The 24,398-nt window shown below is 45.0% G+C and overlaps 1 protein-coding gene across 4 annotated transcripts in view; it reads left to right on the top strand.

Annotated features, from left to right (window-relative positions):
* The window catches only part of GDAP1 (ganglioside induced differentiation associated protein 1), a 31,630-nt gene extending 7,232 nt beyond the window's left edge, over positions 1-24,398 (top strand). For 2 of the 4 annotated variants that reach the window (XM_085858200.1, XM_085858199.1), the window contains exons 4-6: positions 14,529-14,623; positions 15,940-16,054; positions 23,339-24,398. In XM_085858200.1, the coding sequence (XP_085714326.1) occupies positions 14,529-14,623; positions 15,940-16,054; positions 23,339-23,685 (557 nt within the window). In that variant the 3' untranslated portion in view covers positions 23,686-24,398. Of the gene's footprint in view, positions 1-10,125; positions 11,107-14,528; positions 14,624-15,939; positions 16,055-16,189; positions 16,628-23,338 lie in introns of those variants that run through there. The other 2 variants (XM_085858201.1, XM_085858198.1) reach the window with 2 other exon arrangements.

The raw sequence follows: 24,398 nt of genomic DNA, 5'->3' as shown, positions 1-24,398 counted from the left end.
AAAGATCAAAAGAGGCGGAGCCAGCAGGGGGTCAGAGGTCAGAGGGGAGAGATCAAAACCTCGCCTCACGGACTCCATATAAAGGCGCGCAGAGACGCCAAGCGGGTTGTTGAAGTCTGGAGTCGGTGGGGAGCTGAAGAAGTCTGGGTTCACCGTGGAGCTCGCTTGAAGAGAGTCGGTGGAGAGTCGGTCTGCGGCCTGTGAGGAGTCGCGTGGCGAGCAGGCAGTCGGGATCGTCGCAGCGGAGCCTGGAGCGCAGCCTGCCGTGCCGTGCCGAACTGTGGGTCGCTGGAGCGCAGCCGGAGAGGAGTCGCCAACCAGCCCGAGGTGATCGGGCCCCGGGACAGTCCGAACGACACTGAGGAACGGGCAGCCTCTTGCGAGAGCATCAACTCTGAAAGAGCTAAGGCCCGTTCGTTCCTCTGAGGCATTGTCGGCTAGGCCCAATCGACCGGGCCGCACGACGAGGCCTGGGCAGAGCCGCGGTCACGCCAGCTACCGTGTGGACGGGACATCGAGGAGCGCCCAGCGAGTCACCATGAGGGTGACAGGTTAGCAGCGCGGCCTCTCGGGGCTTTTGCGGTCCCCACGGCTCCGTGAATTATAAAGACGCAAGAGGTCCAGTCCTACCCCTTGCCTTTCCTGGGGTTTTTCTTTGAATGAATGTTGTGGCGCCGAGTTTGTTAAGTAGAACTGTTAATAAGTAATTGTGCATAATAAATAGACCAACGGTTGTAGTTCTTTTTGTCGTGTTTTTGTTGATTGCATTGCTTTTCTTTGCCTTGAATAATTGCATGCGTGTTTGCCTCACCTAAATTGTATACGTGCATGCCTGCATAGTGCTATAATAATACATGTCCTTGTGTGAATGTTGACCCGTTTGTTGCGTCCTTTCCCTCGATTGAACTGCCATTATTAAGTTCGGGAAATTAGCTGGCTTTGTAAATAGCCAATAGAGTAATCGGATCCGGCGGGGCTTGGCGATATACACTGCTCGGCAAATCGCAAACGGAGCGAGCTGCTTAGCGGCTCGTTTCCAAGCAGGTCCTGTCGAGGTGTAAATCCCCGGCATTTCTGTCTGCGCGCATAATTAGGTAAATCGACAATTCGGCGATCAGACCCTGTCGCGTGCGGACAGAATAGCTGGCTGATTTTCGGTGTGATTAAAAACACACCCGTGGCTGGATTTCGGCGTTGTTCAGCTGCGACTAGGTTTGCCCGTTCGGTGGGCGAGAGCGGCCGCCATTGGCTAAAGCGGTCGCCCGTACGCCGAGCGGGTGGGAAACTACGACAATATGAATAAATGATTTTTTTTTTTGTTTTTAATGCAGTGAGTGATCCGAGACAATGGAGAAGCACGGTTCGTGTAAGCACACCCCTCTAGTGTGTGTGTGTGTGTGTGTGTGTGTGTGTGTGTGTGTGTGTGTGTGTGTGTGTGTGTGTGTGTGTGTGTGTGTGTATATATATATATATTGTTGTGGCCACGGAGACTGAGACACCAGCTTGTCACTCGGGGATAAATCCCTGGTTGTCCTCGGAAGAGCCGGACCTGGGGCCACCGTTCACAATTAACGTTATGGTACGGTGGGTTGTTTTAAAACCACGAACGCCACCCAGTCAACCACGAGTTCCAGTGTCCGCCGTCTAATTATTCCGTTTCAGTAGAGGTCACGTGGTTACCTGAGTGGGGAGCACGCCCTCGGCAAAGCACCAATATTATCTGATTACATTTTAATTAGGGCGGCCAAGCGTTTTAACCGCTGGTGCGTACCGACAATTTTTTGGTCAAATCTGTGGTAATTACCTCCCAGTCTATCTCGGTTCAAACAATGCTAGAGAGTCATTCCATCTGAAATCACCAAATTTAAGAAAATGTTCCCAGTTGACCCCCTCAGATTAACTTTAAACTTTCATAAAATAGTTCCCAGTTATCAAAATGAAGCTGCGTAAAATTTTTAGGTCCATAGACGCAGTCAACTCCGAGATATTGAGGGTTGAAAATGTGGTTGTGGCCCTATTTTTATGGTCGTTGCAAGCATCACAAAATGAACGGCTACTTTTAAACTCCCACAACTTTTAAAATATTAATGCTAAAACCTTGACATTTTCAGAGATTATTCTTCTATAACTCCTCTGTAAGAAACAAACATAAAACTGAGTATACCTCTATTAAATTTTATGACCTGATAAGTTGAAATCCAGAAAAAAATGTTGGTTTTGTATGAAGACCCAACTTTGAGACCCCACATATTTTTATTGACCCACCGGGCGTAGTGGCGTGCGCCTGTAATCCGGCTACTCAGAGGCTTGGGTTGGAGGATCGCTTGAGGACTGGTGCTCTGCGCTGGGCCGTGCTACGAGAGGGTGTAGGGCAGCCCGGAATCATGGCGAAACCCAATCCTTATTCTCTGTGTCGTAAGAGGCGACCAGGGTTGCGTCAGGAAGGGCATCCGGCGTAAAACCTGTGCCAAATCAGTATGCGGATCATAACGGATGATCCGCTGTGGCGACCCCTAACGGGAGCAGCCGAAAGAAGAACAACATGCAACATATTTTTATTGACCCATCCCAGAAGCTTGAAATTTTTTTCATGTAATAACTGTATGGTAGTAGTATTCAAATACATGTTTACTCTTCTTCATCAGTCATATATAATACAGTCGTGATCCCTCAAAAATTGAAAATTTTCATTTTTCCCCGAAATTCAGGTGAGGATTGCAAATATATGACAAGGTATACCACTTCAAATTGTTCACCATTGGAAAGAGCATATTCAAGTTTACAAAAGTGTCAAATATCAAAGTGGTATATTTTTTTTTAAATATATTTTCTATTTTTTTTAAAACTGTTGTTAACACAGTCATGAATACATGAAGTGTGTGCATGGTGTGGGCACCATGGTAATCATGAATGATTAGTTCTGTGATTCAAATTAATACAAAAATATATCACATACTGCAATAACAATGTAATAAAACATTTCACGTAAATGATTTGAATTGGTCCTGGATCTGCTTTTCCAAGTCAGGTGCGAGCTTGTACTGTCTCCCAGTTGACGTTAGGGGAGCATCAATAACTTTCATCACATGGACCAAAGGAACCCAATAAATGTCCTCCCTTGAATGTAAATATATACACTGCTGACATCAGCAGATCAGCCACTATTCCTGAGTTCTATTTTTAGCCCCAGGCAGATGAGTTCAACTCTTGCTATTTACAAATGAGAAACAAAGAATTACAAATTCAAATTTCAAAGTATTGTGTTCATGGTATCCTAATAGCAGATGATATGTATGTACATTGTATATACTGTACATGTACTACATATATGTACTACATGTAAAAGGACTGTTCATTAAATCGCACACACAACGCGCACAGCACTGGCAGAACATCATTTATTCAGATATTTTAAAAAATATTGATAGACACATTATACCACTTTGATATTTGACACTTTTGTAAACTTGAATATGCTCTTTCCAATGGTGAACAATTTGAAGTGGTATACCTTGTCATATATTTGCAATCCTCACCTGAATTTTGGGGAAAAATGAAAATTTTCAATTTTTGAGGGATCATGACTGTATTATATATGACTGATTAAGAAAAGTAAACATGTATTTGAATACTACTACCATACAGTTATTACCTGGAAAAATTTCAAGCTTCTGGGATGGGTCAATAAAAATATATGGGGTCTCAAAGTTAGGTCTTCATACAAAACCAACATTTTTTTTTTCTGGATTTCAACTGATCAGGTCATAAAAATTAATAGAGGTATACTCCGTTTTATGTTTGTTTCTTGCAGAGCAGTTGTACAAGAATAATCTCTGAAAATTTCAAGGCTTTAGCATTAATATTTAAAAAGTTGTGGGAGTTTAAAAGTAGCCGTTCATTTTGTGATGCTCGCAACGACCATAAAAATAGGGCCACAACCACATTTTCAACCCTCAATATCTCGGAGTTGACCGCATCTATGGACCTAAAATTTTACGCAGCTTCATTTTGATACCTGGGAACTATTTTATGAAAGTTTAAAGTAAATCTGAGGGGGTCAACTGGGAGGCCTTCAGTGATATGAGGTGGAATGACTAGACTTATAATGTCGAGAACAATGCTCGGGGGTTGACTTGCAGCTAAACGCAGACACGGGTACCCAGCAGATCATTCAGGGGAGGGAAGGGGGGAGAATCGTCTCACTCACAAGAAAGTCGTCCGTGAAGCAAAAATGTCCTGAAAATGCGTGTGTGCATGTCATGTCCGTCGCCAGCACCCAGCTTTGCCATGCACCCTCTCGCGGGGCAGCCTTGAATGCCAGTCGACGTCTGGAGGGCACCGAGATCGTCCGTTACGGGTTTAGAGCCTGGTGTTGGTGATCGATCCGAGCCTCACTTGTTGGCGACACTGCTCACACCCACATGCACACCACACGCTTGCTTGCCGAAGCACTGGAAGGGCGAATTGTCTCTTCGGCACTGGTTAGATACCCGCTTCTTGGTCGCTTCTCTCGCCCTTTGCTTTTTCCTCTCTGGACTTTTTCTCCTCAGACAACGTCCCTCTTTCGCTCGTTTTTTAATACCTAAGAACATCTCTCCTCACAGAACGTCCCTTTTTCGCTTTTTCCTCACTTTTTTATATCTCAGAACGTCTCTCCTCACAGAACGTCCCTCACGCTTTCTCTCGCTCGTATTTATATTCCGGGGCCGTCTCCACGGGGTGCCGTCCACCCCAAACTCACCCCGCCCCACTGGGGCACAGTTATCATGACGACCCGTGCGCTCTCAAAAAATGCGGGCGTCGGAGCTCACGAAAGAATGCTGCTGAGGAAAATGAGGGCAGGCTTCAGAGCTCGTGAAAGAAATGTTGCTGAGGAAAAATGAGGGCGAGCTTCAGAGCTCGTGAAAGAAATGTGTGTGAACGTGTCTGTCGTAAAGAAACAAGCTCAAATGAGCTAAGATCCTCGTCCTCTTAATGATGACGTAATAAAAGCGAATATGACGTCATTGTGATGTATCAGGTTTGCGATAAATTATCTGTGCTAATGCCCGGCTTGATTCCCGCAAACAAAATTCAAACAGCTTGCCGAGTTTCGGAGATAATGGTATCGGCGATTTCCATTAGCGGCGATATTATGACGTCAACTTTTTTTTCTCGGAAGAATTTCCAGAATCGAAGATGGTTACTGCCTGCGCGTGGGCTTTCTGCATATACATGGCAAGTTTCACGAAGATCTGATGAAAACTCGAGTTGTGAAACAAAAAATGTCAAAAATTTGATATGACGTCATAGTGATGTATCGTATATGCGGTAATTCATCTTTGCTAATTCCTGCAAACAGAATTCAAAAAGCTTGCCTTGTTTCGGAGATAATTTTTTAGGCGATTTCCATTAGTGGATATATTTTGACATCATAACTTTTTTTTCCAGGAGGAATTTTCAAAATCGGTTATGGTTACTGTCTGCGCAGGGTATTTTTACATATATATGCCAAGTTTCAGGAAGTTTCGATGAAAACTGTAGGCTGTGAAACAAAAAAGTCCACAAGAAGAAGATGAATAACAACAACATGAGTAAGACTGAGATCCTCCACGAGGATCTAAAAAAAAAAACTTCCCATAAGAGAGGGGATATATCCTTTACCCTTCTCAACACATCACATTTAAGATCCCATTAGACATGGGGATGGGGCTAATCTGAACATGCATTGAAGGAAATAACTGTCTGAGGACCTGGATGTGTGGATGCATTTATCAGACCGGATTCTGAAATAATTCCCGGCTTAACTAGGATTCGGACCATGCTGAATCAATGGAAGAAAAGACAAAAACGAGCAGGTAACATTCCTAATAATAATTTATTAACAATGGGCGAGAAATGGTATGTGGCACGATCAGGATTTATTGGGGTGTGTTGTGCAGAGATAGGGAAGAGAGGTGTGGTGCAGCAAATAAACAGGCAACTTTCAAAAGGGGACACAGAGCAGACTTAACGTGAGAATCATAACAATAATAACTCGAGGGGGAGCACTCGGTAGAGTGCAAAACCTCCGCCGCCAATACTGCTGGGTCACTTAAGTGAACCTGATATCCTATTCATTGTAGGTCAAAATGGATCAGACTCTACTGAACCACGATTGAATAAACTAAACTAGATCGACGCGCATGTAGAAATGGCAAATGAATAAAATCGAAATTTTTTTGAAAAAAAAAAGGTGCAAAATTTCTGGGTTTTTTATTTTCTCTAACAATTTTTTTTTGGGGGGGTGGAAATCACTTAGAATATGTAGAAATGCAAAAACAAAAATTCAAATATTTTTTTTCAAAATGGCCGCCATAGCGGCCATATTGGACTTTGGACCAAGTCCAAAATCTAATGGCATGATCCTTGGACCAGACCTAATCCCCCCACCAAGTTTCGTCGAAATCCGTCCAGGAGTTTTTCCGTAATACTGCTCACAAACAAACACAAACAAACAAACGGGTGAAAATAGTAACCTCCGTCCATCTTCGATGGCGGAGGTTAACTAGAGGAGAGCACTCGGGAGAGTGCAAAACCTCTGCCGCCAATACTGCTAGGTCACTCAAGTGAACCTGATATCCTATTCATTCAATTTGACGTCAACAGTGCTCACAGAGTTATAGTTTGCAACTTTCCTTTTTACTTTTAACTTTTACATACTCAATTCGTTCGTCATAACGAGATTCCTTGAGACAGAAATTGATTTTACATGGGTATATCCACCTGAAGTTCCAAAATCAGCCGCAATTATAATTTTGGCATTTTTTTGTTGGAAATCACTTATAACATGTAGAAATGCAAAAAAAAAAATTCGAAATTTTGTTGGAAAAAAGTTGCATTTTTTTGGGGGGGGGGGGTGGAAATCACTTCAAACATGTAGAAATGCAAAAAAAAAAACCTCAAATATTTTTTTCAAAATGGCCGCCATAGCGGCCATATTGGATTTTGGGCCAAGTCCCAAATCTAATGGCATGGTCCTTGGACCATACCTAATCCTCCCCACCAAGTTTCGTCGAAATCCGTCGAGGAGTTTTTCCGTAATACTGTTCACAAACAAACAAACAAGCAGTCATAGACTGGTACTTACGAAATCGTCAACTTGACCTCTGACCTTGTCTAATAAAAGCTGTCTCTCGAGAAGGTAGTGACGCAAACCAGAAGTTTCTACGATGATTCTGTATCAAACCATCAAAAATCGTAACGTCGAGCGAAGCAAAAATCTCCATTTCTCCACGCAATTATATGATACCTTAACGTAACTCAACGACGCGTCTGCTCGAGCGCACTGCATCATGGGACGACCCGTGACGCGTCGAGTGAAATATTTTTCATACAATCTTAAAACGTCTCCAAAACATCTGATTTTTACCAGAATTCCGACAACCGAGTTTTAAGCGTCCTAAGCGATCGCAAAACCGAAGACAAAATTAAAATCGAAGTGAAAACGAACTCGTAACATCTAGCGAAGCAAAAATACTCCATTTCTCCACATGAATTTACGGAATTATGTTTGACCTCACTGTGACCTTGACCTTTGACCGATTTTGACCAAAATCTAATCAGCACTAGCCATCACCCTCCTGAATCACGTGGTGTAATTTGACATTGGTAGCTTCTTCCGTTCTCGAGTTATCGTGCCTCAAACAAACAAACAAGCAGTCATAGACTGGTACTTACGAAATCGTCAACTTGACCACTTGACCTTGTCTAATAAAAGCTGTCTCGAGAGAACGTAGCGACGCAAACCAGAAGTTTCTAAGATTATTCTGTACCAAACCATCAAAAATCGAATGTTTTGGATGTTTGACCTCACTGTGACCTTGACCTTTGACCGATTTTGACCAAAATTTAATCAGCGCTCGCCACCACCCTCCTGAATCACGTGGTGTAATTTGACATTGGTAGCTTCTTCCGTTCTCGAGTTATCGTGCCTACAAACAAACAAACAAACAGAAACTGAAGGCATCAATATACTTACGAAATCTTTAGATTTCGTAAGTAACAAACAGAAAGGGGTGAAAACAGTAACCTCCAATCTTCGATGGCGGAGGTTAATAATAATAAAAATAATGATCTTCTGCAGTCTTACTTAAGCAGACAGGCGCCAGGACACGCACACGCACACGCACACGCACACACAGACACAGAAAACCCGATGAAGAGGGAGTATTGAAACAAGAAGGGAAAGGAGTTGAGGCTACGATCTCGGTATACCTTTGTTCTTGATCGCACAAACGCACCACCAATATGTTTCGGGGGGGGGGATGTGCGGCGCCTGACAGCTAGCGCATCATCTCTGGCTTCAGCAGAGCGTGTGGAGACAGTGTTTATGAGGGAGGGGCTTGAGTGGAGAAGGGGCGGAGTCCAGGGTGCGTGGACAGAGTGGTAGGCAGGACCAGGTTGGCGGGTCGGGTCGATGTCGTATGGGCGGGAATGAGGAGGCGGAGTCCAGGCAGCAGGAGGAAGGCCGTAGCGATGTCGACGAGGACGAGGCCATAGTGAGAGAGAGGCGGAGGGCCTGCTCCGATCTTTACAGGACTTGCAACACGGGGGGAGGGCCACCCGAAGTGAAACGTCATCACCTGAATCGGGCGCTCCGATTGTCCCCGACCCTTCACGTGGCCCGGTAACCCTGGCCGGAAACCGCCTCACTTCGTTTCCGGCAAGGTCATCCCAGACAGCGAACATATTTCGCTCCGACCCCACGACAAGACACGAATCGCCCACATCGAAATTGGCACGCGAATCGTCCCGCAAAACCCCCGGGCCGCGCCCCAGCAACCGGCCGATGATTCCGCACGCCCGGGCGTCTGACCAGCGCTGATCAAGCGCGCACCAACGTGGCCCGCACTGTACATTCCCCAGCTCGATCGCAGCTTTGCTGGCCGTAGAGACGAGAAGACGTTCACCATCCATGGGGAATCCGCTGCTGCCAGCGAGGGCCGAAGGTACATCGTTATGGATAAATCTATGCATGTTTCGTGAGCGGCGTACGTGTCTGCCTTTGAGCATTCTATACCGTGCGCAGGGTTCGGCCATTACGCACGTGGTCAGCGCTCGCGTTCGCACGACTGTGAGCGTATGCATGGGGCGAACACCGATATGTATCAGATATTGGTTGAAAAGGAACGCGCCGCTTTTACCCTGCTCACACTTATCCTGTTCTCGGAACCGCATGCATACAACAGATAGGGGTCCCAAGACAGTTATTCAATTAATATAGGTGTAGATTAGTCCCTTTCCTTTTGTTGAGTGGGACAACAAGGCAGTGAGTTGCGATGATCTCATAGCTCGGTTTGCTTACAGCATTTTTTTCTTCATTTCATCCCGACTCTTCTTTTCCGATTATTCCTGAGGTAAATCTGAGCCACGTGCGCCTTCGCTGTGAGATGGGCCCTCATGGAGGGCAGCGCGTGCGGCGCCGCTGCGAGGAAACGATGACGCGTGGGCATGAACAGCGCAGAGCCCTCGTTCCCAAGCGAGCCCTAAACCCAACGTGTGCAGCGAGTCATACAGTGCGCTTGGCAGTGTGGATTATCGACTCGAGCTTCCATTGATCTGGGGAACATTGCCGGTTGCATTAAAAAGGCATAGGAATGAATATCTCTTAAGAGGCTGCACGATTGGTGTTTTTCACAACACAGGAAACACAGCCAGCACGACGCCCACGCTGCACGAAATGGGTACGGAGGCCGGTAAAGGCGACTCCACGCCACGTTGGGCGGGATGCAGGTGTGCGAGGTGAAAGCGGTGCGTTCCTTTTCAACCAAATATCTGACACATATTGGTGTTAGCCCCACGCACACGCTGGCAGAGTTGTGCGAACGCGAGCGCCGGCCACGTGCGGAATGGCCGAACCATGCGCACTGTATGGAATGTGCTCAAAGGCAGACACGTATGCCGCTCACAAAACAGGCATGGATTTATCCATAACAATGTACCTTCGGCCTTCGCTGGCAGCAGCGGATTCCCCACGGATGGTGAAAGGCTTCTCATCTCTACGGCCAGCGAAGCTGCGATCGAGCCGGGGAATGTTGTACAGTGCGGGCCACGTTGGCACACGCGGAGCGGGCGCGTTGATCGGCGCTGTCTGACGCCCGAGCGGGCATGCGGGACCCTCGGCCGGTCGCCAAGGTACGGCCCGGGGGTTTTTGCAGGACGATTCGTGCGCCAATGTCGGTGTGGGCGATTTGTGTAATGCCGTGGGGTCGGAGCGAAATATTTCGCTGTCTGAGATGATCTTGCTGGAAACGAAGTAGTGCGGTTTCCGGACAAGGTTAGCGGGCCACCTGAGGGGTCGGGGCCAATCGGAGCGCCCAATTCAGGTGATGACGCTTCGCTTCGGGGTGACCCTCTGCAAGTCCTGCAAGTCCTACAAAGGTCGGAGCGGTCCCTCCGCCTTTCTCTTTTCCGCTCTCTCGCTCTGGTCTCGCTCTGCTCGACATCACCACGACCCGCCTCCTGCTGCCTGGACTCCGCCTCTCTTTTCCGCTCTCTTGCTCTGGCCTTGCCTCGCTCTGCTCGACATCGCCACGACCCACCTCCTGCTGCCTGGACTCCGCCTCTCTCGCCTCGCCCTCGTCGACACTGCCTCCTGCTGCCTGGACTCCGCCTCTCTCTTTTCCGCTCTCTCGCTCTGGCCTCGCCTCGCTCTGCTTGACATCACCACGACCCACCTCCTGCTGCTTGGACTCCGCCCCTCTCGCCTCGCCCTCGTCGACACCGCCACGACCCGCCTCCTGCTGCCTGGACTCCGCCTCTCTCTTTTCCGTGCTCTTGCTCTGCTCGACCCGCCTCCTGGACTCCCCCTCTCTCGCCTCGCCCTCGTCGACACCGCCACGACCCTCCTGCTGCCTGGACTCCGCCTCCTCATCTCCGCCCACACAACGTCGACCCCACCCGCCTACCTGGCCCTGCCCATCACTCCATCCACACACTCTGTACTCCACCCCTTCTTCACTCAAGCCCCTCCTTCACGAATACTGTCTCCACACGCACTGCTGAAGCCAGAGACGACGCGCCCACTGTCGGGTACTGTACCACGGAGCATCCCCCCTGAAACGTATCGTGCAATCAAGCACAAAGGTACCGAGATCGTAGCCTCAACTCCTTTTCCCTTCCTGTTTCAATACTTTCTCTTCATCAGGTTTTCTGTGTCTGTGTGTATGTGTCCTGGCACCTGTCTGCTTCAGTAAGACTGCAGAAGATCGTTATTGTTATTATTATTATTATTATTATTATTATTATTATTATTATTTTCGCGTTAAGTCTGCTCTGTGTCTGCTTTTGTAAGTTGCTTGTTTATTTGCTGCACCACACCTCTCCCCCCGTCTCTGCACAACACACCCCAATAAATCTTCATCGTGACACATGCCTTTCCTCACCCATTGTAATAAATCATTATTAGGAATGTTCCCTGCTCATTTTTGTATTTTCTTCCATTGATCCAGCATGGTCCGAATCCTAGTTTAGCCAGGATTTTATTCCCAACAACCCATTCCTTTTAGCCGGTACGTCCTTGGCAGTGTCGCTCGGCTGCATCCAATCCGGTAAAATGATCCGATCCGGTTCGGATTCGGCGTACTGAGGGCGTGTTTCCCGGTAATTAAATCACGTGATTAATTAGGTAACCCGGTATTGAGGAAATTGGCGATTTGTTATTGGCGTCCACGGTCGGTTAAGCGACCCGCCGCGTCACGGAATTATCCGTGTGCGACGGCCTACATTTCCCGGGAGTCTGGTGGGAGCCGAGATAGCTTCCCCCCACCGAGTGGTCTTCTCACCCGACCCCTGGCCCACAACTGTGTGTGTGTGTGTGTGTGTGTGTGTGTGTGTGTGTGTGTGTGTGTGTACCCACACCCACACATATCTCTCTCTCTCTCTCTCTCTCTCTCTCTCTCTCTCTCTCTCTCTCTCTCTCTCTCTCTCTCTCTCTCTCTCTCTCTCTCTCTCTCTCTCTCTCTCTCTCTCTCTCTCTCTCTCTCTCTCTCTCTCTCTCTCTCTCTCTCATTTCTTTGTTCCTTCGACTACAGTGTTACTTATTCGTGTTTCTCTTCCCGCACAATTGCAAATAAATAGATATATAAAAATGAAAAAAACCAGTCAGTCCATCCATGAAGCTGTGACTACCCATCTATTAATTACATACTGTTTGAATGTCAATTGCAAACTGACTTCACACACATACGTCTATTTATTACGTACTATTGGAATGTACTTTTCGACTGCTGAGACCCCTTCAACCGTTGAAGACCCAAAGACCCAGATGACCCAAAAGTCCCCCAGAACCCAAAAGACCCAGAAGTCCTAAAGGACCCTAAAGACTCGAAGGCACAAAAGACACTGAAGACTCGGATGATTCAAAAGTCCTTGAGGACCCAAAATATCCCCAAAGACCCCCAAAAAACCCAGATGACCCAAAGGTCCCTGAGGACCCAAAAGACCATGATGGCCCAAAGGTCCCTGAGGACCCAAAAGACCACAATGAGCCAAAAGACTCATAATACCCTTTGGACACTGAAGACCCAAAAGACCCCTTTGACCCATTGAGATCCCTTTTGCCTTTTAGACACCTTTTAGATCCCTTCACCCTCGAGACCTTTTATACCCTTTTGACCCCAAGAACCTTTCGTACTTTACACCACTGAAGTCCCTTTGGAACCCTCAGACCTTGACACCATTCAGACCCCTTAACCCTTCAGACCGATTAGATAGCTTCGAGTTTGAGACCCTTCACCATTTAGAGCTTTACACCACTTGGATCTTTTTATATTCTCTCTTTCTCCCTTGCTTTGTTCCTTCTGCACAGTCACATCTTTTAAGGTACAAATACAACTGTGTGTGGGGGGTAACATCGGCGATGTGGCCGCGGAGTGGAGAGGCGTAAATTCTCGATGTAAATTTGTACCATATAGCACCACCCAGTGATGGTAGCAGAGGGTATTACAATTTCCATTTTTACCTCGTCGACACTCTTTGCACGGGTAAATTTGTCCTCCTTCTCTTATTCATACCTTCCCCCCACAAAAAAACGGAGGGCCTGTCATCGTGTGCGAGACATTTTGAGCAGGATGGGACATTAGGCCGAACTGGGGGCAGAATGGGGGGTGGGGGTGGGGAGCAGGACATGAGGACAAGGACTGGGAGAGGGAGAGGGGTGGGGGTAAGAGGTATTTGTTAAAGCACTCTATGCACGGCTAAATTTGTCTTCCTTTCTTTCTCCTTCTCGCCCAAATTTTTTGGCAAATAAGACAACTAATTGGTCCATCAGCAAAGTGACGGATAGGCTCTGCTGGTCTCTCAATAAAACATGAGGAGGTATCTCTCATACCACCTTTCATCAATTATTTGGAAGGCCTCTCAGCTTATATACCCCAGTGGACTAAACAGACCTTTATGGAGGGCTTCCATTGTGGTGACCTTTAACTACTTCACCCCTTAGTGGTGTGAGGGATGTTTCCTGGTATTTTATTGAGGGAAGTAGCTGAAGTACAGTGTAATGGTGAAACAAATGGCTGTGGAATATTTTCTTTGACTTGTAGTCCATTTTATGAATGTGGAGGTTTTATTTGTCTATTGGGCTCCTCGCTGCTCTTCGTGCATGCTTGTCTGAATGAAGAATGAAGAACTTGTCCTGCAGGTGAAGGTTCGTGTCTATATGTCGGCGGATAGGTAGAATGATGTATGAAATCAACAGGATGTTGATTGAGGTATGCTAACCACCATGGGAAGAGAAGCTGACGTCATTGGTGTTGACCCCTTCATCGGAACAATAGAGATGGAGGGTCAACACCCATCGAAGGGTTAATGCCCGAAATGTCAGCTTCCCATGGCAGCAAGCATCCCTCGATCAACATTCTGTTGACTCCATCCAGTACCACCCTCTGTTTTACCGCTTGGTGGTGGGTTGTTCATTGCCCTCACAGATATTAATTTCTCCTTGGTGGATGGGTGTTTCGAGTCATGGAGTCTTTTCTTGAATGCTTCCTTGTATGTTTATGTTAAAATAATTACACTGGTGTTACCAGCTAAATTGATGGACTCATCTTCACTTTGGTAAGGAAGGTGTGCAAGTTAAAAATCAGTCCAAAAGTACTGTACTCTTCGCAATGCTGTCTTTTGTTTTCTTTTTTGTTTTGGCAAGTTCACGGCAGAACAGAATTCTGTCAACGACCAACAAAAACTAAACTTTTTTTTAATCCTGAAAAGAGCTTTCTTTCCTAAAATAACGAAATAATAATAATAATAATAATATACAATACAACGAGTTGGGTAGGTGACAAGAACGAGATTGGGGAGGGGGTGGGAGAGACAATAAGGGTGAAAGTTATTTTCGGGGTTAAAAAAAAATCCTCCAAAAGAGCCATCACCCTTATTGTATTTTTCTGCATCCGTGTTAGGCCTCGGATTTATCATTCAGTTCTTGGTGCTTCACAGTTTTGGATCTGATCTTTCATTTCGGTTCTTGTGATACGCATTACAGCAGCAATAACTGTTGTGTCCTTCAGATCAAATTCTGAGCACGGATGCTGAACTCAAGCATTTGGCACAGCAACATCCGGAGTTGAGCCACGCGTACCTTGGCAAGCTGCGACGCTTCAAGGTAACATGGGACTTACAATGGATTTTATCGGCTGAAAGACTATAAGAGCATGTTACTGCTGTGGGAAATGAGGCGTGGCCGACGTTTTCAGTGTTTACCCTTTGTCAAGACAAAAAGAGTAACCTGGTACACACCCTACCTATCCTGATTAGCCATCAACATGTGAAATTTGGAAATGGGCTTTAAACAGATCCCTTCAAACTTGACTTGTAAAATAGACCGTCACTTCGCTGACGGGAATATTAAGAGAGAGGGGTGGGGTGAGGGAGAGGGGAGGGGTGGGGTGAGAGAGAGAGGAGGGGTGGGGTGAGGGAGAGGGGAGGGGTGGGAGAGGGAGGGAGAGAGCACACACCACCCCCTGTATAGTGTACATTCAAATAAAACATTCCATCAGCTGACGTGTCCCTACTTATTACATCAAGAATGGGCTAACTACCGAGACATGCACCATGCTACTCTATACATTCCTATCTGTTCTAAGGTGATATCTAACCCCCACCCCCACAAACGTAACAATGTTTCGGCTGGGGATAGTGGTCAATTTGAACCCCCCCCCGGCTGCCCCGCCATCCTTATGATCTCGGAGATCCATCCATCCATCCATCCATTGGGACCATACTCTGTGCAGAGTGTTGGTGCTGCCGAAGCAGTTTCCTGGGCTATTGGGCACAATCCTGGATGGGTCGCCACTCCAACACAGTATACCAGCAAGCTGGCACTCATTTTGCCAACCTCGGAAGGATGACAGGCAGTCAACCCCACCTGGTATTAATTCAACAGCCAAGCAGGATTTTAACTCGGGATCCTTGAATCCCTAGCCCACAACCTAACCATTAAGCCAACACCAGGCATATCTCGGAGATGGAACGTCCAATTGACACAAAATTTGGTGCGGAGATAGAAAATCTTCTTCGTAATATGCCTGTATCATTGAATTAGTGATGTCTAGGTTTTTTATATATCAAATTATTAATGAAGCAAGGACACTAATTTTATACATATTAGTATTTTCAAAAAAATTGCATAAATTTGGCATCAAAAGATGCATACACTTCAAAGAAAGAGTAATTAAACAGCATTTGACAATTTGCAGGGGTTACCAAGACAGATATTTCTACGAGGGGTGGGGTCATTTGGTCATTTAGACCTTCCACTCTCCCCCCCTCCCACCTTTCCAGCCTCAATATAGTAAAACAGAGTTTGTCTTCAGGATTGTAAAAAAGATTGTATACATTTTGAGGGTACAAAGGAGATATTTCAGAAATAAATAATTGTGCTTCACTGTTTTTATACAAACGTTTATGTGTGGTTGTCAGTCATCATTGTTACAACAAGCTGACCCCAGCTATTTGGAGAGAATCCTGGATGAGCTGGAGGGAGTGCTGGACCAAGTGGAAACGGAGTTGCAAATTCGAAATGATGAAACACCGGGTAAGTGCTTTTAAAAATTCCACTTATGAAATGTTGGTGGTACTCTGCATACGATCTTAACTCTTGCATCCTTACCTTGTCACTCCAGAACTACCACGTAGGAGGTCCTGTCGTTTTTTGGTTGTTTTTTTACAGAAGCAAGACAAGTTAGCGCAAGTTAGAACTAAATGAGACAAACATCAATGGAATGAACAAACAGGAAAAGAGGAGATTGAGTAGGGTAGGAAGCACTGAAATTAGCAAGTGAGATGGTTGGGCTTAGGAAGGTTAATGGATGTAATAAAGATCATGGGTTCGCATGATGGTGGTGCACTGCTTCCTTGAAGTCCTGGAGGGAAGAGTCAGATGTAACGGCCTCTAGAAGATGGTTCGATAGATGGGAGAAGAGAGGAATAAAAGAGTTGAGGTGTGCAGTCAGCATGGATTTTGGAAGTTTAACCATGAAGGGGAAAAGCAACTTTTGGGTTTAAAAAATAAAATAAATTACAATTCCATAAGATCCTGGGCCGTGTCAGAACATGTACGGAGTCATCTACATTTTCAAGCTGGAATTAAAACACTGTGCAAACTGAACATTCCCCACTGGGCTAAGTCCTTTCTTATCTCTCCCTCTCTGATGTACCATACTTTTCACAGTGTCGGTGCTGCTGAAGCAACTTCCTAAGTAAGGATTGTACTGAGTGGTTTGCCATTGCCTTCCCAGCAGGAATTTGGCCAAAGTGCTGGTGATAGCTCACATAATCTTTGCGAAGGACACTATGGGATCTTTAACATCCACCAACTAATGCCAGCAAATGGGATGCCCAATTTCACATCTATCCGAGCGACGACACACATTTATGAATCGCCCTGCCTATGAAACACCAGGTACATAACTGGGTCAGAATTCAAACCCAGCGTAGAAAGCTTCGAGGCGAGTGTGCGTACCTCTAGGCCATCCTGCCAGCCCAAGCTCTTCCTCAACACCTCCCCAAACATCATGCAGTTTAAAAAGCATTTGTACAAAAGTAAATATATTACTTTTCTTTGTGGACTAGAATCCCTTCATCTTACCTTGCACTGTCCAATACCGTGTAGGCCTAAAATCTGAGCATTGTTGAAATCCCCATCAAGTTGAGGTACAGGATTGGTTTCTTATTTTGAGCAAACACTGGCAGCCTATAATTCTTTAACACCTTTTCTCTGGTCTTGCACTCCTAACCAATTGGGGGTGGGGTGGGGGATCACCATGTAGCATTCATCCAACAAATAATCATCAATTACCCACTCCAAATCCCAGTCTTCAATTCAACTCCACTTTTAGATCCCCCTTTCAACTACCTTGTGAAATAACCTGTCAGGAGCATTCCATGTGAAGTGTACACACCCTCCCGACACTAATACCTCATTTTCTCCCCATATGTTGGTCATTTATTCACTTGGGTGAAAAAACTCAAAATACCAACTTTTAGACCTGTGGGCCCATCGGGGCCCATTTTAGGGCCCCCCCAAATGTGGGCGTCCCTGGCTGCCCCACATTCTTCCAGAGGCCATATCACAGGTTGTAGTGGTCTGATTTGGCTTATCTTGGTATCAAAATGCTCGTAAAAGCGAGATCTTTCAAATCGTGTAAAGTAAAATCACTCCGAAACGGTAATTCAAAAAGTTATAGTTTGGGGTGCCCTTTGACCTTGGGGCCCCGCTCCCCAGCCATACCGATAGTCCCAATTTTTTTTCCGTGTGAGAATACCCCTTCATATACCCCAACACCTCAGCATTCATGAAAATGGGATCTCAATGGGTTCAAGTGTGATGATGGATTTATTGTTCGGGGACTCGGGTGCTGGACACACAATATGCCACAATACATAGCACAATATTTGAACACAAGATTTCCAACACACTATATCAGTATATTGTGCATACATTTTCCACATGCACATGCAGGAACTGGAAGCGATACTAGTATGAGTACGAGTTTTTCCTAGCATATTATAGTCAAGATTTTTTTCCAACCAATGTTTTATTTGACAGCTGTGTTTCTTTTTTACTGATTGTGGAGGTTCTACCTGTAGCAGTTTTTGGTTCTATGGAAAGAAGTATATCAGAAATGTCTAAAATGCAGTGATCTTCAATGTCAGGAAAAAAGAAACTATTTGTGGGCCCGTTTGGATGAAGAAAATTCACTTTCACTTCATGAGTGTCCTGAAAGGCTTCCATGATGCAGGAAAGCCACCATTTTCCATCATAGTGCACTGTGACATAACCTGAGAGTTTCCCATTAAAAGTTGGTGGAGATTTTGAAATAGCTGACTCGATACGGTGTTCCTCACCAAGGCTGAATTTGCGTACTTGAAGATCAGTTTCAGAAATAGGGATGAAAGCATGAAGTTTTTGAGTTCCATCTATGGTTTTGGCCGTTTTTAACCTTTCTTCCAGATTTCGTTCTTCCTTGTCATACGCCTCTTGGATCCCGTAACCGAACTTCATTTCATTCAAACCATTTTCAGCAAAGGCGAAAAGATATTTTGCAGGAATAATTTGACTGTCGTAAGGTCTACGTAGGCTCTCACATGTTGCTTCTCGTTTGACTGTACCTCCCACGCCATCTGAAGGGCCCTTGCCATGACTTGTGGCAAAAAATGCCATTCTGCGTCAATACCATACTCTGATTTGTGACGACATAGGTTTATGAAGGCTTTGCAATTCTTACATTGGCCAGCGCAACCGTCTGAGAAATAGTAAAGCTTCTTTACATTTCCAAAGCTAGATTTCAAGTGTTCAATGAGCATTCTTTGGAAGAGGTGGACTGAGACAACGTCGTGAGTATTGCATTCTGATATAATCGTGAACGAATCGTGGTTTAATTTGCCATCGTCCGATTTGAAATAGTAAACCCAGGGGTGAATTGTCGCTTGAGAGCAGTTCCAATGGAATCCTTGGGCCGCATCCTGTACGACAAACGAATAGTTCTCTGAGAAGTCTCCAATAATGACAAATTCTCCTTCACCGATTTCTTTTTTCTTATTTTTCAGAAACTGAGATTGGGTCTTGGCAATGAAGTCGTGTCTCACTAATTTCACCGCGCGTTCACAGAATTGATTAATGAATTCTTCCAAAGGCAGGACCATGGAGCTCAGTTCAGATCTGTCGGTGGATGTCCACCGTTTAAACTGAATTTCATCAATATCCTCGAGTTCATAAGCACTCAGTAGCTCGGTTTTGAAGTCTTCAATTGATGGGCAACTTTCACAAGTTCTGAAATAACATGCCGGTTGTGCTGGGTTGCAAACTATGCGTGCTATCACATGTTGATAGCGAGGAAGTTTGGCTATCTGTGGCATTTTGGAACCAAACATCATGAGTTTCACATTTTGATGTATCGTACATACACATACACTCTGTGTACCTCCTGAACCTGCCAGGACACACTCCGAGGGACGGAGCATGGCGAACTTCGCGAATCCAACTTTCAAGCCAGGGTTCTTCTCTTTGAATTTCTGAAACAGTTCCTTGAGATTGTTTAGTACCAGGCGCTTTTGAAATTTGTCTTTTCCATGTTCATGCTTGACCACCACACAGTCCTTTTTCCCGGCATTATTCAGCTGACTTCATCACTTTGGTAAAATTAGGTTACGACGGATTTCACTTTGTCAGGCAATATTTTACCCTGTTTGGGATTTGGAGACGATAGCATACCATTTTCTTTCTCTACAATTTTGGCTTGCACAGCCATTCTTTGGGAGCAACTGAATTCACTCATCATCCCTCTGATGCTCATATTCCTAGCAAATATTGTCAGTATACGTATTTGCTCTGAACGGCTCGAAACAACGTATTTTTCTTTCAGGCTTTTGATCACCTCTGGCATGCAGTTTTCATCACATTTTGACGCTGTATTTTGTGTTTTCTCCGCAGTGCTTGGTCCAGCAACTAGTTCTAATTTCTTTCGCACAGAATCTTCCACTTTACTTCGCTTTTCAGGAACGTACCCTGGGTTCCTTTCCGCCTTTCGTTTGTTGAATGGGCTTTCGCCTATCATCGATAATGACTGGTTTAATAGGTCAACGTCTGCTTCTCGCTCAAAAGCCTCCTCGTCCTCATCTGTCAAAACAGATTCTGCAATGCCTTCGATAGTACCTTCTGATGATAATTTCGAACTGGTCGAAGATGATTCTTCAATACGCTCTGGTGACAACTAAGAGTTTTTTTTTCTGCATGAAGTACAAAGTCTGTCATCTTTTTTCACCTTTGAAGAAAATTTCAACATATCATTTGACACATTGCGAAGATCTTTTCGTTGTTTCGTTTTATGGCAGCCGAATGGATCGCAACAGTATTTTCGGAACTCCTTTCGATCTTCAGTCGCCATGCTTACTGCAAAATATGCAACAACTGAGATTATCCCATTTATAACTTAATTTGATGATGGTTATACAAAAAATGTACACTTAAAAATAAATAGACACAATAGGCAGAATAATTTTTCGCAAATGATGCAATATATATATATTTTTATATATATGTATATATATATATATATATATATATATATATATATATATATATATATATATATGTATATATATATACTATCCCTGTGTCATAAGAGGCGACCAGGGTTGCGTCAGGAAGGGCATCCGGCGTAAAACATGTGCCAAATCACTATGCGGATCATACGGATGATCCGCTGTGGCGACCCCTAACGGGAGTAGCCGAAAGAAGAAGAAGAAGATATATATATATATATATATATATATATATATATATATATATATATATATATATATATATATACATATATACATATATACATATACACACAGTAGACTAGGCGTAAGTCGTCACCATCGGGACCGAGAAAAAAGTGACGACTTAGAAATGTGACGACTTGCGCGTATGCGAACATTCATGATGACTGTGGGGTGAAGGATGAAGTCGCGCGTGGCCTGGACACTTATGTGTGAGAGCCGGCTATTGTACCAAAAGGAAAACACAATCCTCGGGGCATAGGTGGGGGTGAGTTGGTGAGTTGGAACGTGATCAAGCAAAGATGGAATTCATGAATCAGTTTATCAAAAGTAAAGATAATGAACAACTCTGTAAGACAACTCGTATACCATCGGTGATGGTATGGTGACAAATTACATGACACACAGTCATCGTGGTGATGATTACCACTCAATGCCTCTGTGTAAGTGAGTGCAGTAATGTACAAAACAAGCCAATATAAAACCATGATCGGACTTCAACACGAAGCTCGATCGATCCTTTACTTCTTCGCGAAGTAATCCGTTATGTTTGACTGCCTCAAACTCTTGGGCATCTGGTGCATGAGAAAGGATTCAAACCGGTCATTGTATTCCATGATGTTGTCTGGGCAATCCTACACCGAAAGACAGTATCGGCCGAATCGGCCGAAACCGAATATTTGGCTGAGCCGACATTTGCCGAAACCAGATGATGAGCGCATCATCGACATCTTCAAAGGACACACATTTCACGCATTTCACACTTCCCACCGGCCTCGCGATCTTCTCCACTCGTCCAAATATCTTGCCCTTATTCTTCAAGATATCGTTCAATGTCTGCCGTTTGATGTCCAACTTCTCAGCTATGTCTGTTTTCTTCATCAGTGGATTTGCCTCGCAAAACTGGATAATGTCGTATTTTTCTTGGTAGGTTTTAGTTGTAAGCTTACGCTTAGTCGCCATTGTCCTGCCTGCAGTGCGATCAATGTGTGTACGCAGTTATAAATAGCCTATCACTGGCGGTGTAAACCAATGAGCGAGCATCACGATTCCATGAAATGGGGTTTCTCACGAGGCCGCAGTTCCGTGTGACGAGTTAGGAGTGGTAATTTACTTGAGTTTCCATTACGTGGGAACGGACAACATCTGACGACTTAGACGAAGTGACGACTTAGAGATGACGACTTACAGAGGGATGACCCTTTATTCAAAGGGATTTAACATGAGATAAATTCGGGACTTTTTGACGCTGCCGACTTAGGCGAAGTGGCGAGTTACACGCTGCCGACTTACACCTAGTCTACTGTATGTATGTATGTATGTATATATATATATATATGTGTATATATATATATATATATATATATATATATATATATATATATATATATATATATATATATATATATATATATATATATATACACACACACATAATAGTCCAGAGATGATGATTGTCAATTTCAGACATAAAGTCGCCTGCCAGCAGGTGACGTCATTGGAATGATGACGGCAAATGTCGCCCAATGTCGAATCAAGAATTGGTGATTTGTGGACCCCAAACAATAACACCATCATCACACTTGAACCCATTGAGATCCCATTTTCATTTATGCTGAGGTGTTGGAGTATATGAAGGGGTATTCTCACACAAAAAAATCGGGATCATCGGTTTGGCTGGGGGGGGGGAGGGGCCCAAGGTCAAAGGGCGCCCCAAACTATAACTTTTTGAATTACCGTTTCAGAGTGATTTCACTTTACGCGATTCGAAAGATCTCACTTTTACGAGCATTTTGATACCATGATCATCCAAATCGGACCACTACAACTTGTGATATGGCCACTGGAAGACTGTGGGTCAACCGGTGGCTCCCAAATTTGGGGGGGGGGGCTGAAATGGGCCCCCAGGTCTGAAAATTGACGCAATGTTTTACCGTGGATACAAACACTTGCACAAAAAAGTGAAGTCTGAGACGATGTGGCAAAACTTCGCTGAAAAATGTGTACACTTGACATGTGTACACAAATGTGTACACCCCATCTGTCTATCCAATCGGGTTCACCCCTCAATTGCTACATGGTGGCTGCTCATTGCCGTCTCAAGGATTCCCTTATACCAACCTTGTCCATAAATTTGGCCCATGTTTACGTGTATATGCCTGGTGTTGGCTTAATGGCAAGGGTGGTGGGCTTTGGATCCAAGGGTCCTGAGTTCAAATCCTGCTTAGCTGTTGAATTAATACCAGGTAGGGTTAACTCGGCCTGTCATCCTTCCAAGGTCAGCAAAATGAGTGCCAGCATGCTGGTATACTGTGTCGGAGTGGCGACCCATCAAGAATTGTACCCAATAGCCAAGGAGACTGCTTAGGCAGCACCAATGCTCTGCACAGAATATGGTCCCAATCTCCTCCTCCTCTCCATGGATCCATACTTTCAATGTTTTTGTGGTTGAATGAAGCACATTTTATCTTGATACATCCTCCATTATTCATGTGCACTAAACCAACCTTTTGTTTCATCCCACCTCCCTCCCCAACCCCAACCCATGGTGCAGATTCTGAATACGAAGTCTGGTTGTGTGGGCCAATGTTCAGTGTAGCCGATGTCACCCTCGTTACGCTCCTGCACCGTCTCACGTTTCTCGGTTTCTCGCGTCGCTATTGGGGCACGGGCAGGCGGCCCAACCTGGCTCAGTATTATATCCGCGCGTCTAAACGACCGGCTTTTCGCCGTGTGCTCAGTCGTGTAAATAACATCCTTTTGTCTGCCGTGCTACCGACGGCGTTGCGTGTCGCTCGGCGTGGTGCCCCCACCCTCGCGCGTGGCTTCATTGCCGCAGCAGTGCTCGCAGGAGCAGTTTGGCTGAGCGTGTTGTACATCCGTAAACGTTCCTTGATATGAAGTACATTTTTCGTACCATGCTGGCAACCCTCACTCGCCTCCATCTCCAATCTCCCATCAGGCAGCCTGTCATGAGCATCGGTGCATATACTTATACAGAGTATTTTGTAAAAGCGTAATACTTCAACAAATAGATCGAGGATTGGTCCTGGTAATCACTGCTAAACTGTGTGCTTCCTAATTATCTAGTCTGATGTTGAAACATAAGGGTTGTTTGAGAATGTCAGGCAATGGAAGGGACATTTCCACCTCTAAAGGATCACATCAAACACTTTTATTCTGCAGTATATCTCAGTCATTTGAACAATCCATGTATTTTGCATCGTTCCACGTCCAACCACGTCTATTAAAATGGCCGGCTGACTCGCTTGGTTGTTTGTGTGAAATCAGCTCCGAGCTTTTGATTTAATGTGAAGATTTGACTACTGGGGACTAATGGCTGTTTGATGAGACTGATGTTTCTTGGCCGAGTCAGAATTTGCTGAATGTGTGTAGAGTGCGGTGTTGGTGTCGAGTGTAATCATTTCATCAATCCTGTGTTAAAGGTTTGGGTACATTATAAAATGTGAAGCAATTATTTAGGAACATTAATCTGTGTTATTTTAATTATTTATTTTTGGATGAATTGTGTTATTTTAATTATTTATTTTTGGATGAATTGTGTTATTCAGGATGGTTGATGGAACCAAAATAAAGTTTTCCTTTGTTGAAGA

This window comes from Eptatretus burgeri, chromosome 15, assembly GCF_056783735.1.
Source record: "Eptatretus burgeri isolate ZD-2024b chromosome 15, Ebu_testis_v1, whole genome shotgun sequence".
Taxonomy (NCBI): Eukaryota; Metazoa; Chordata; class Myxini; order Myxiniformes; family Myxinidae; genus Eptatretus; species Eptatretus burgeri.
This window is presented reverse-complemented; position numbering and strand designations above follow the sequence as displayed.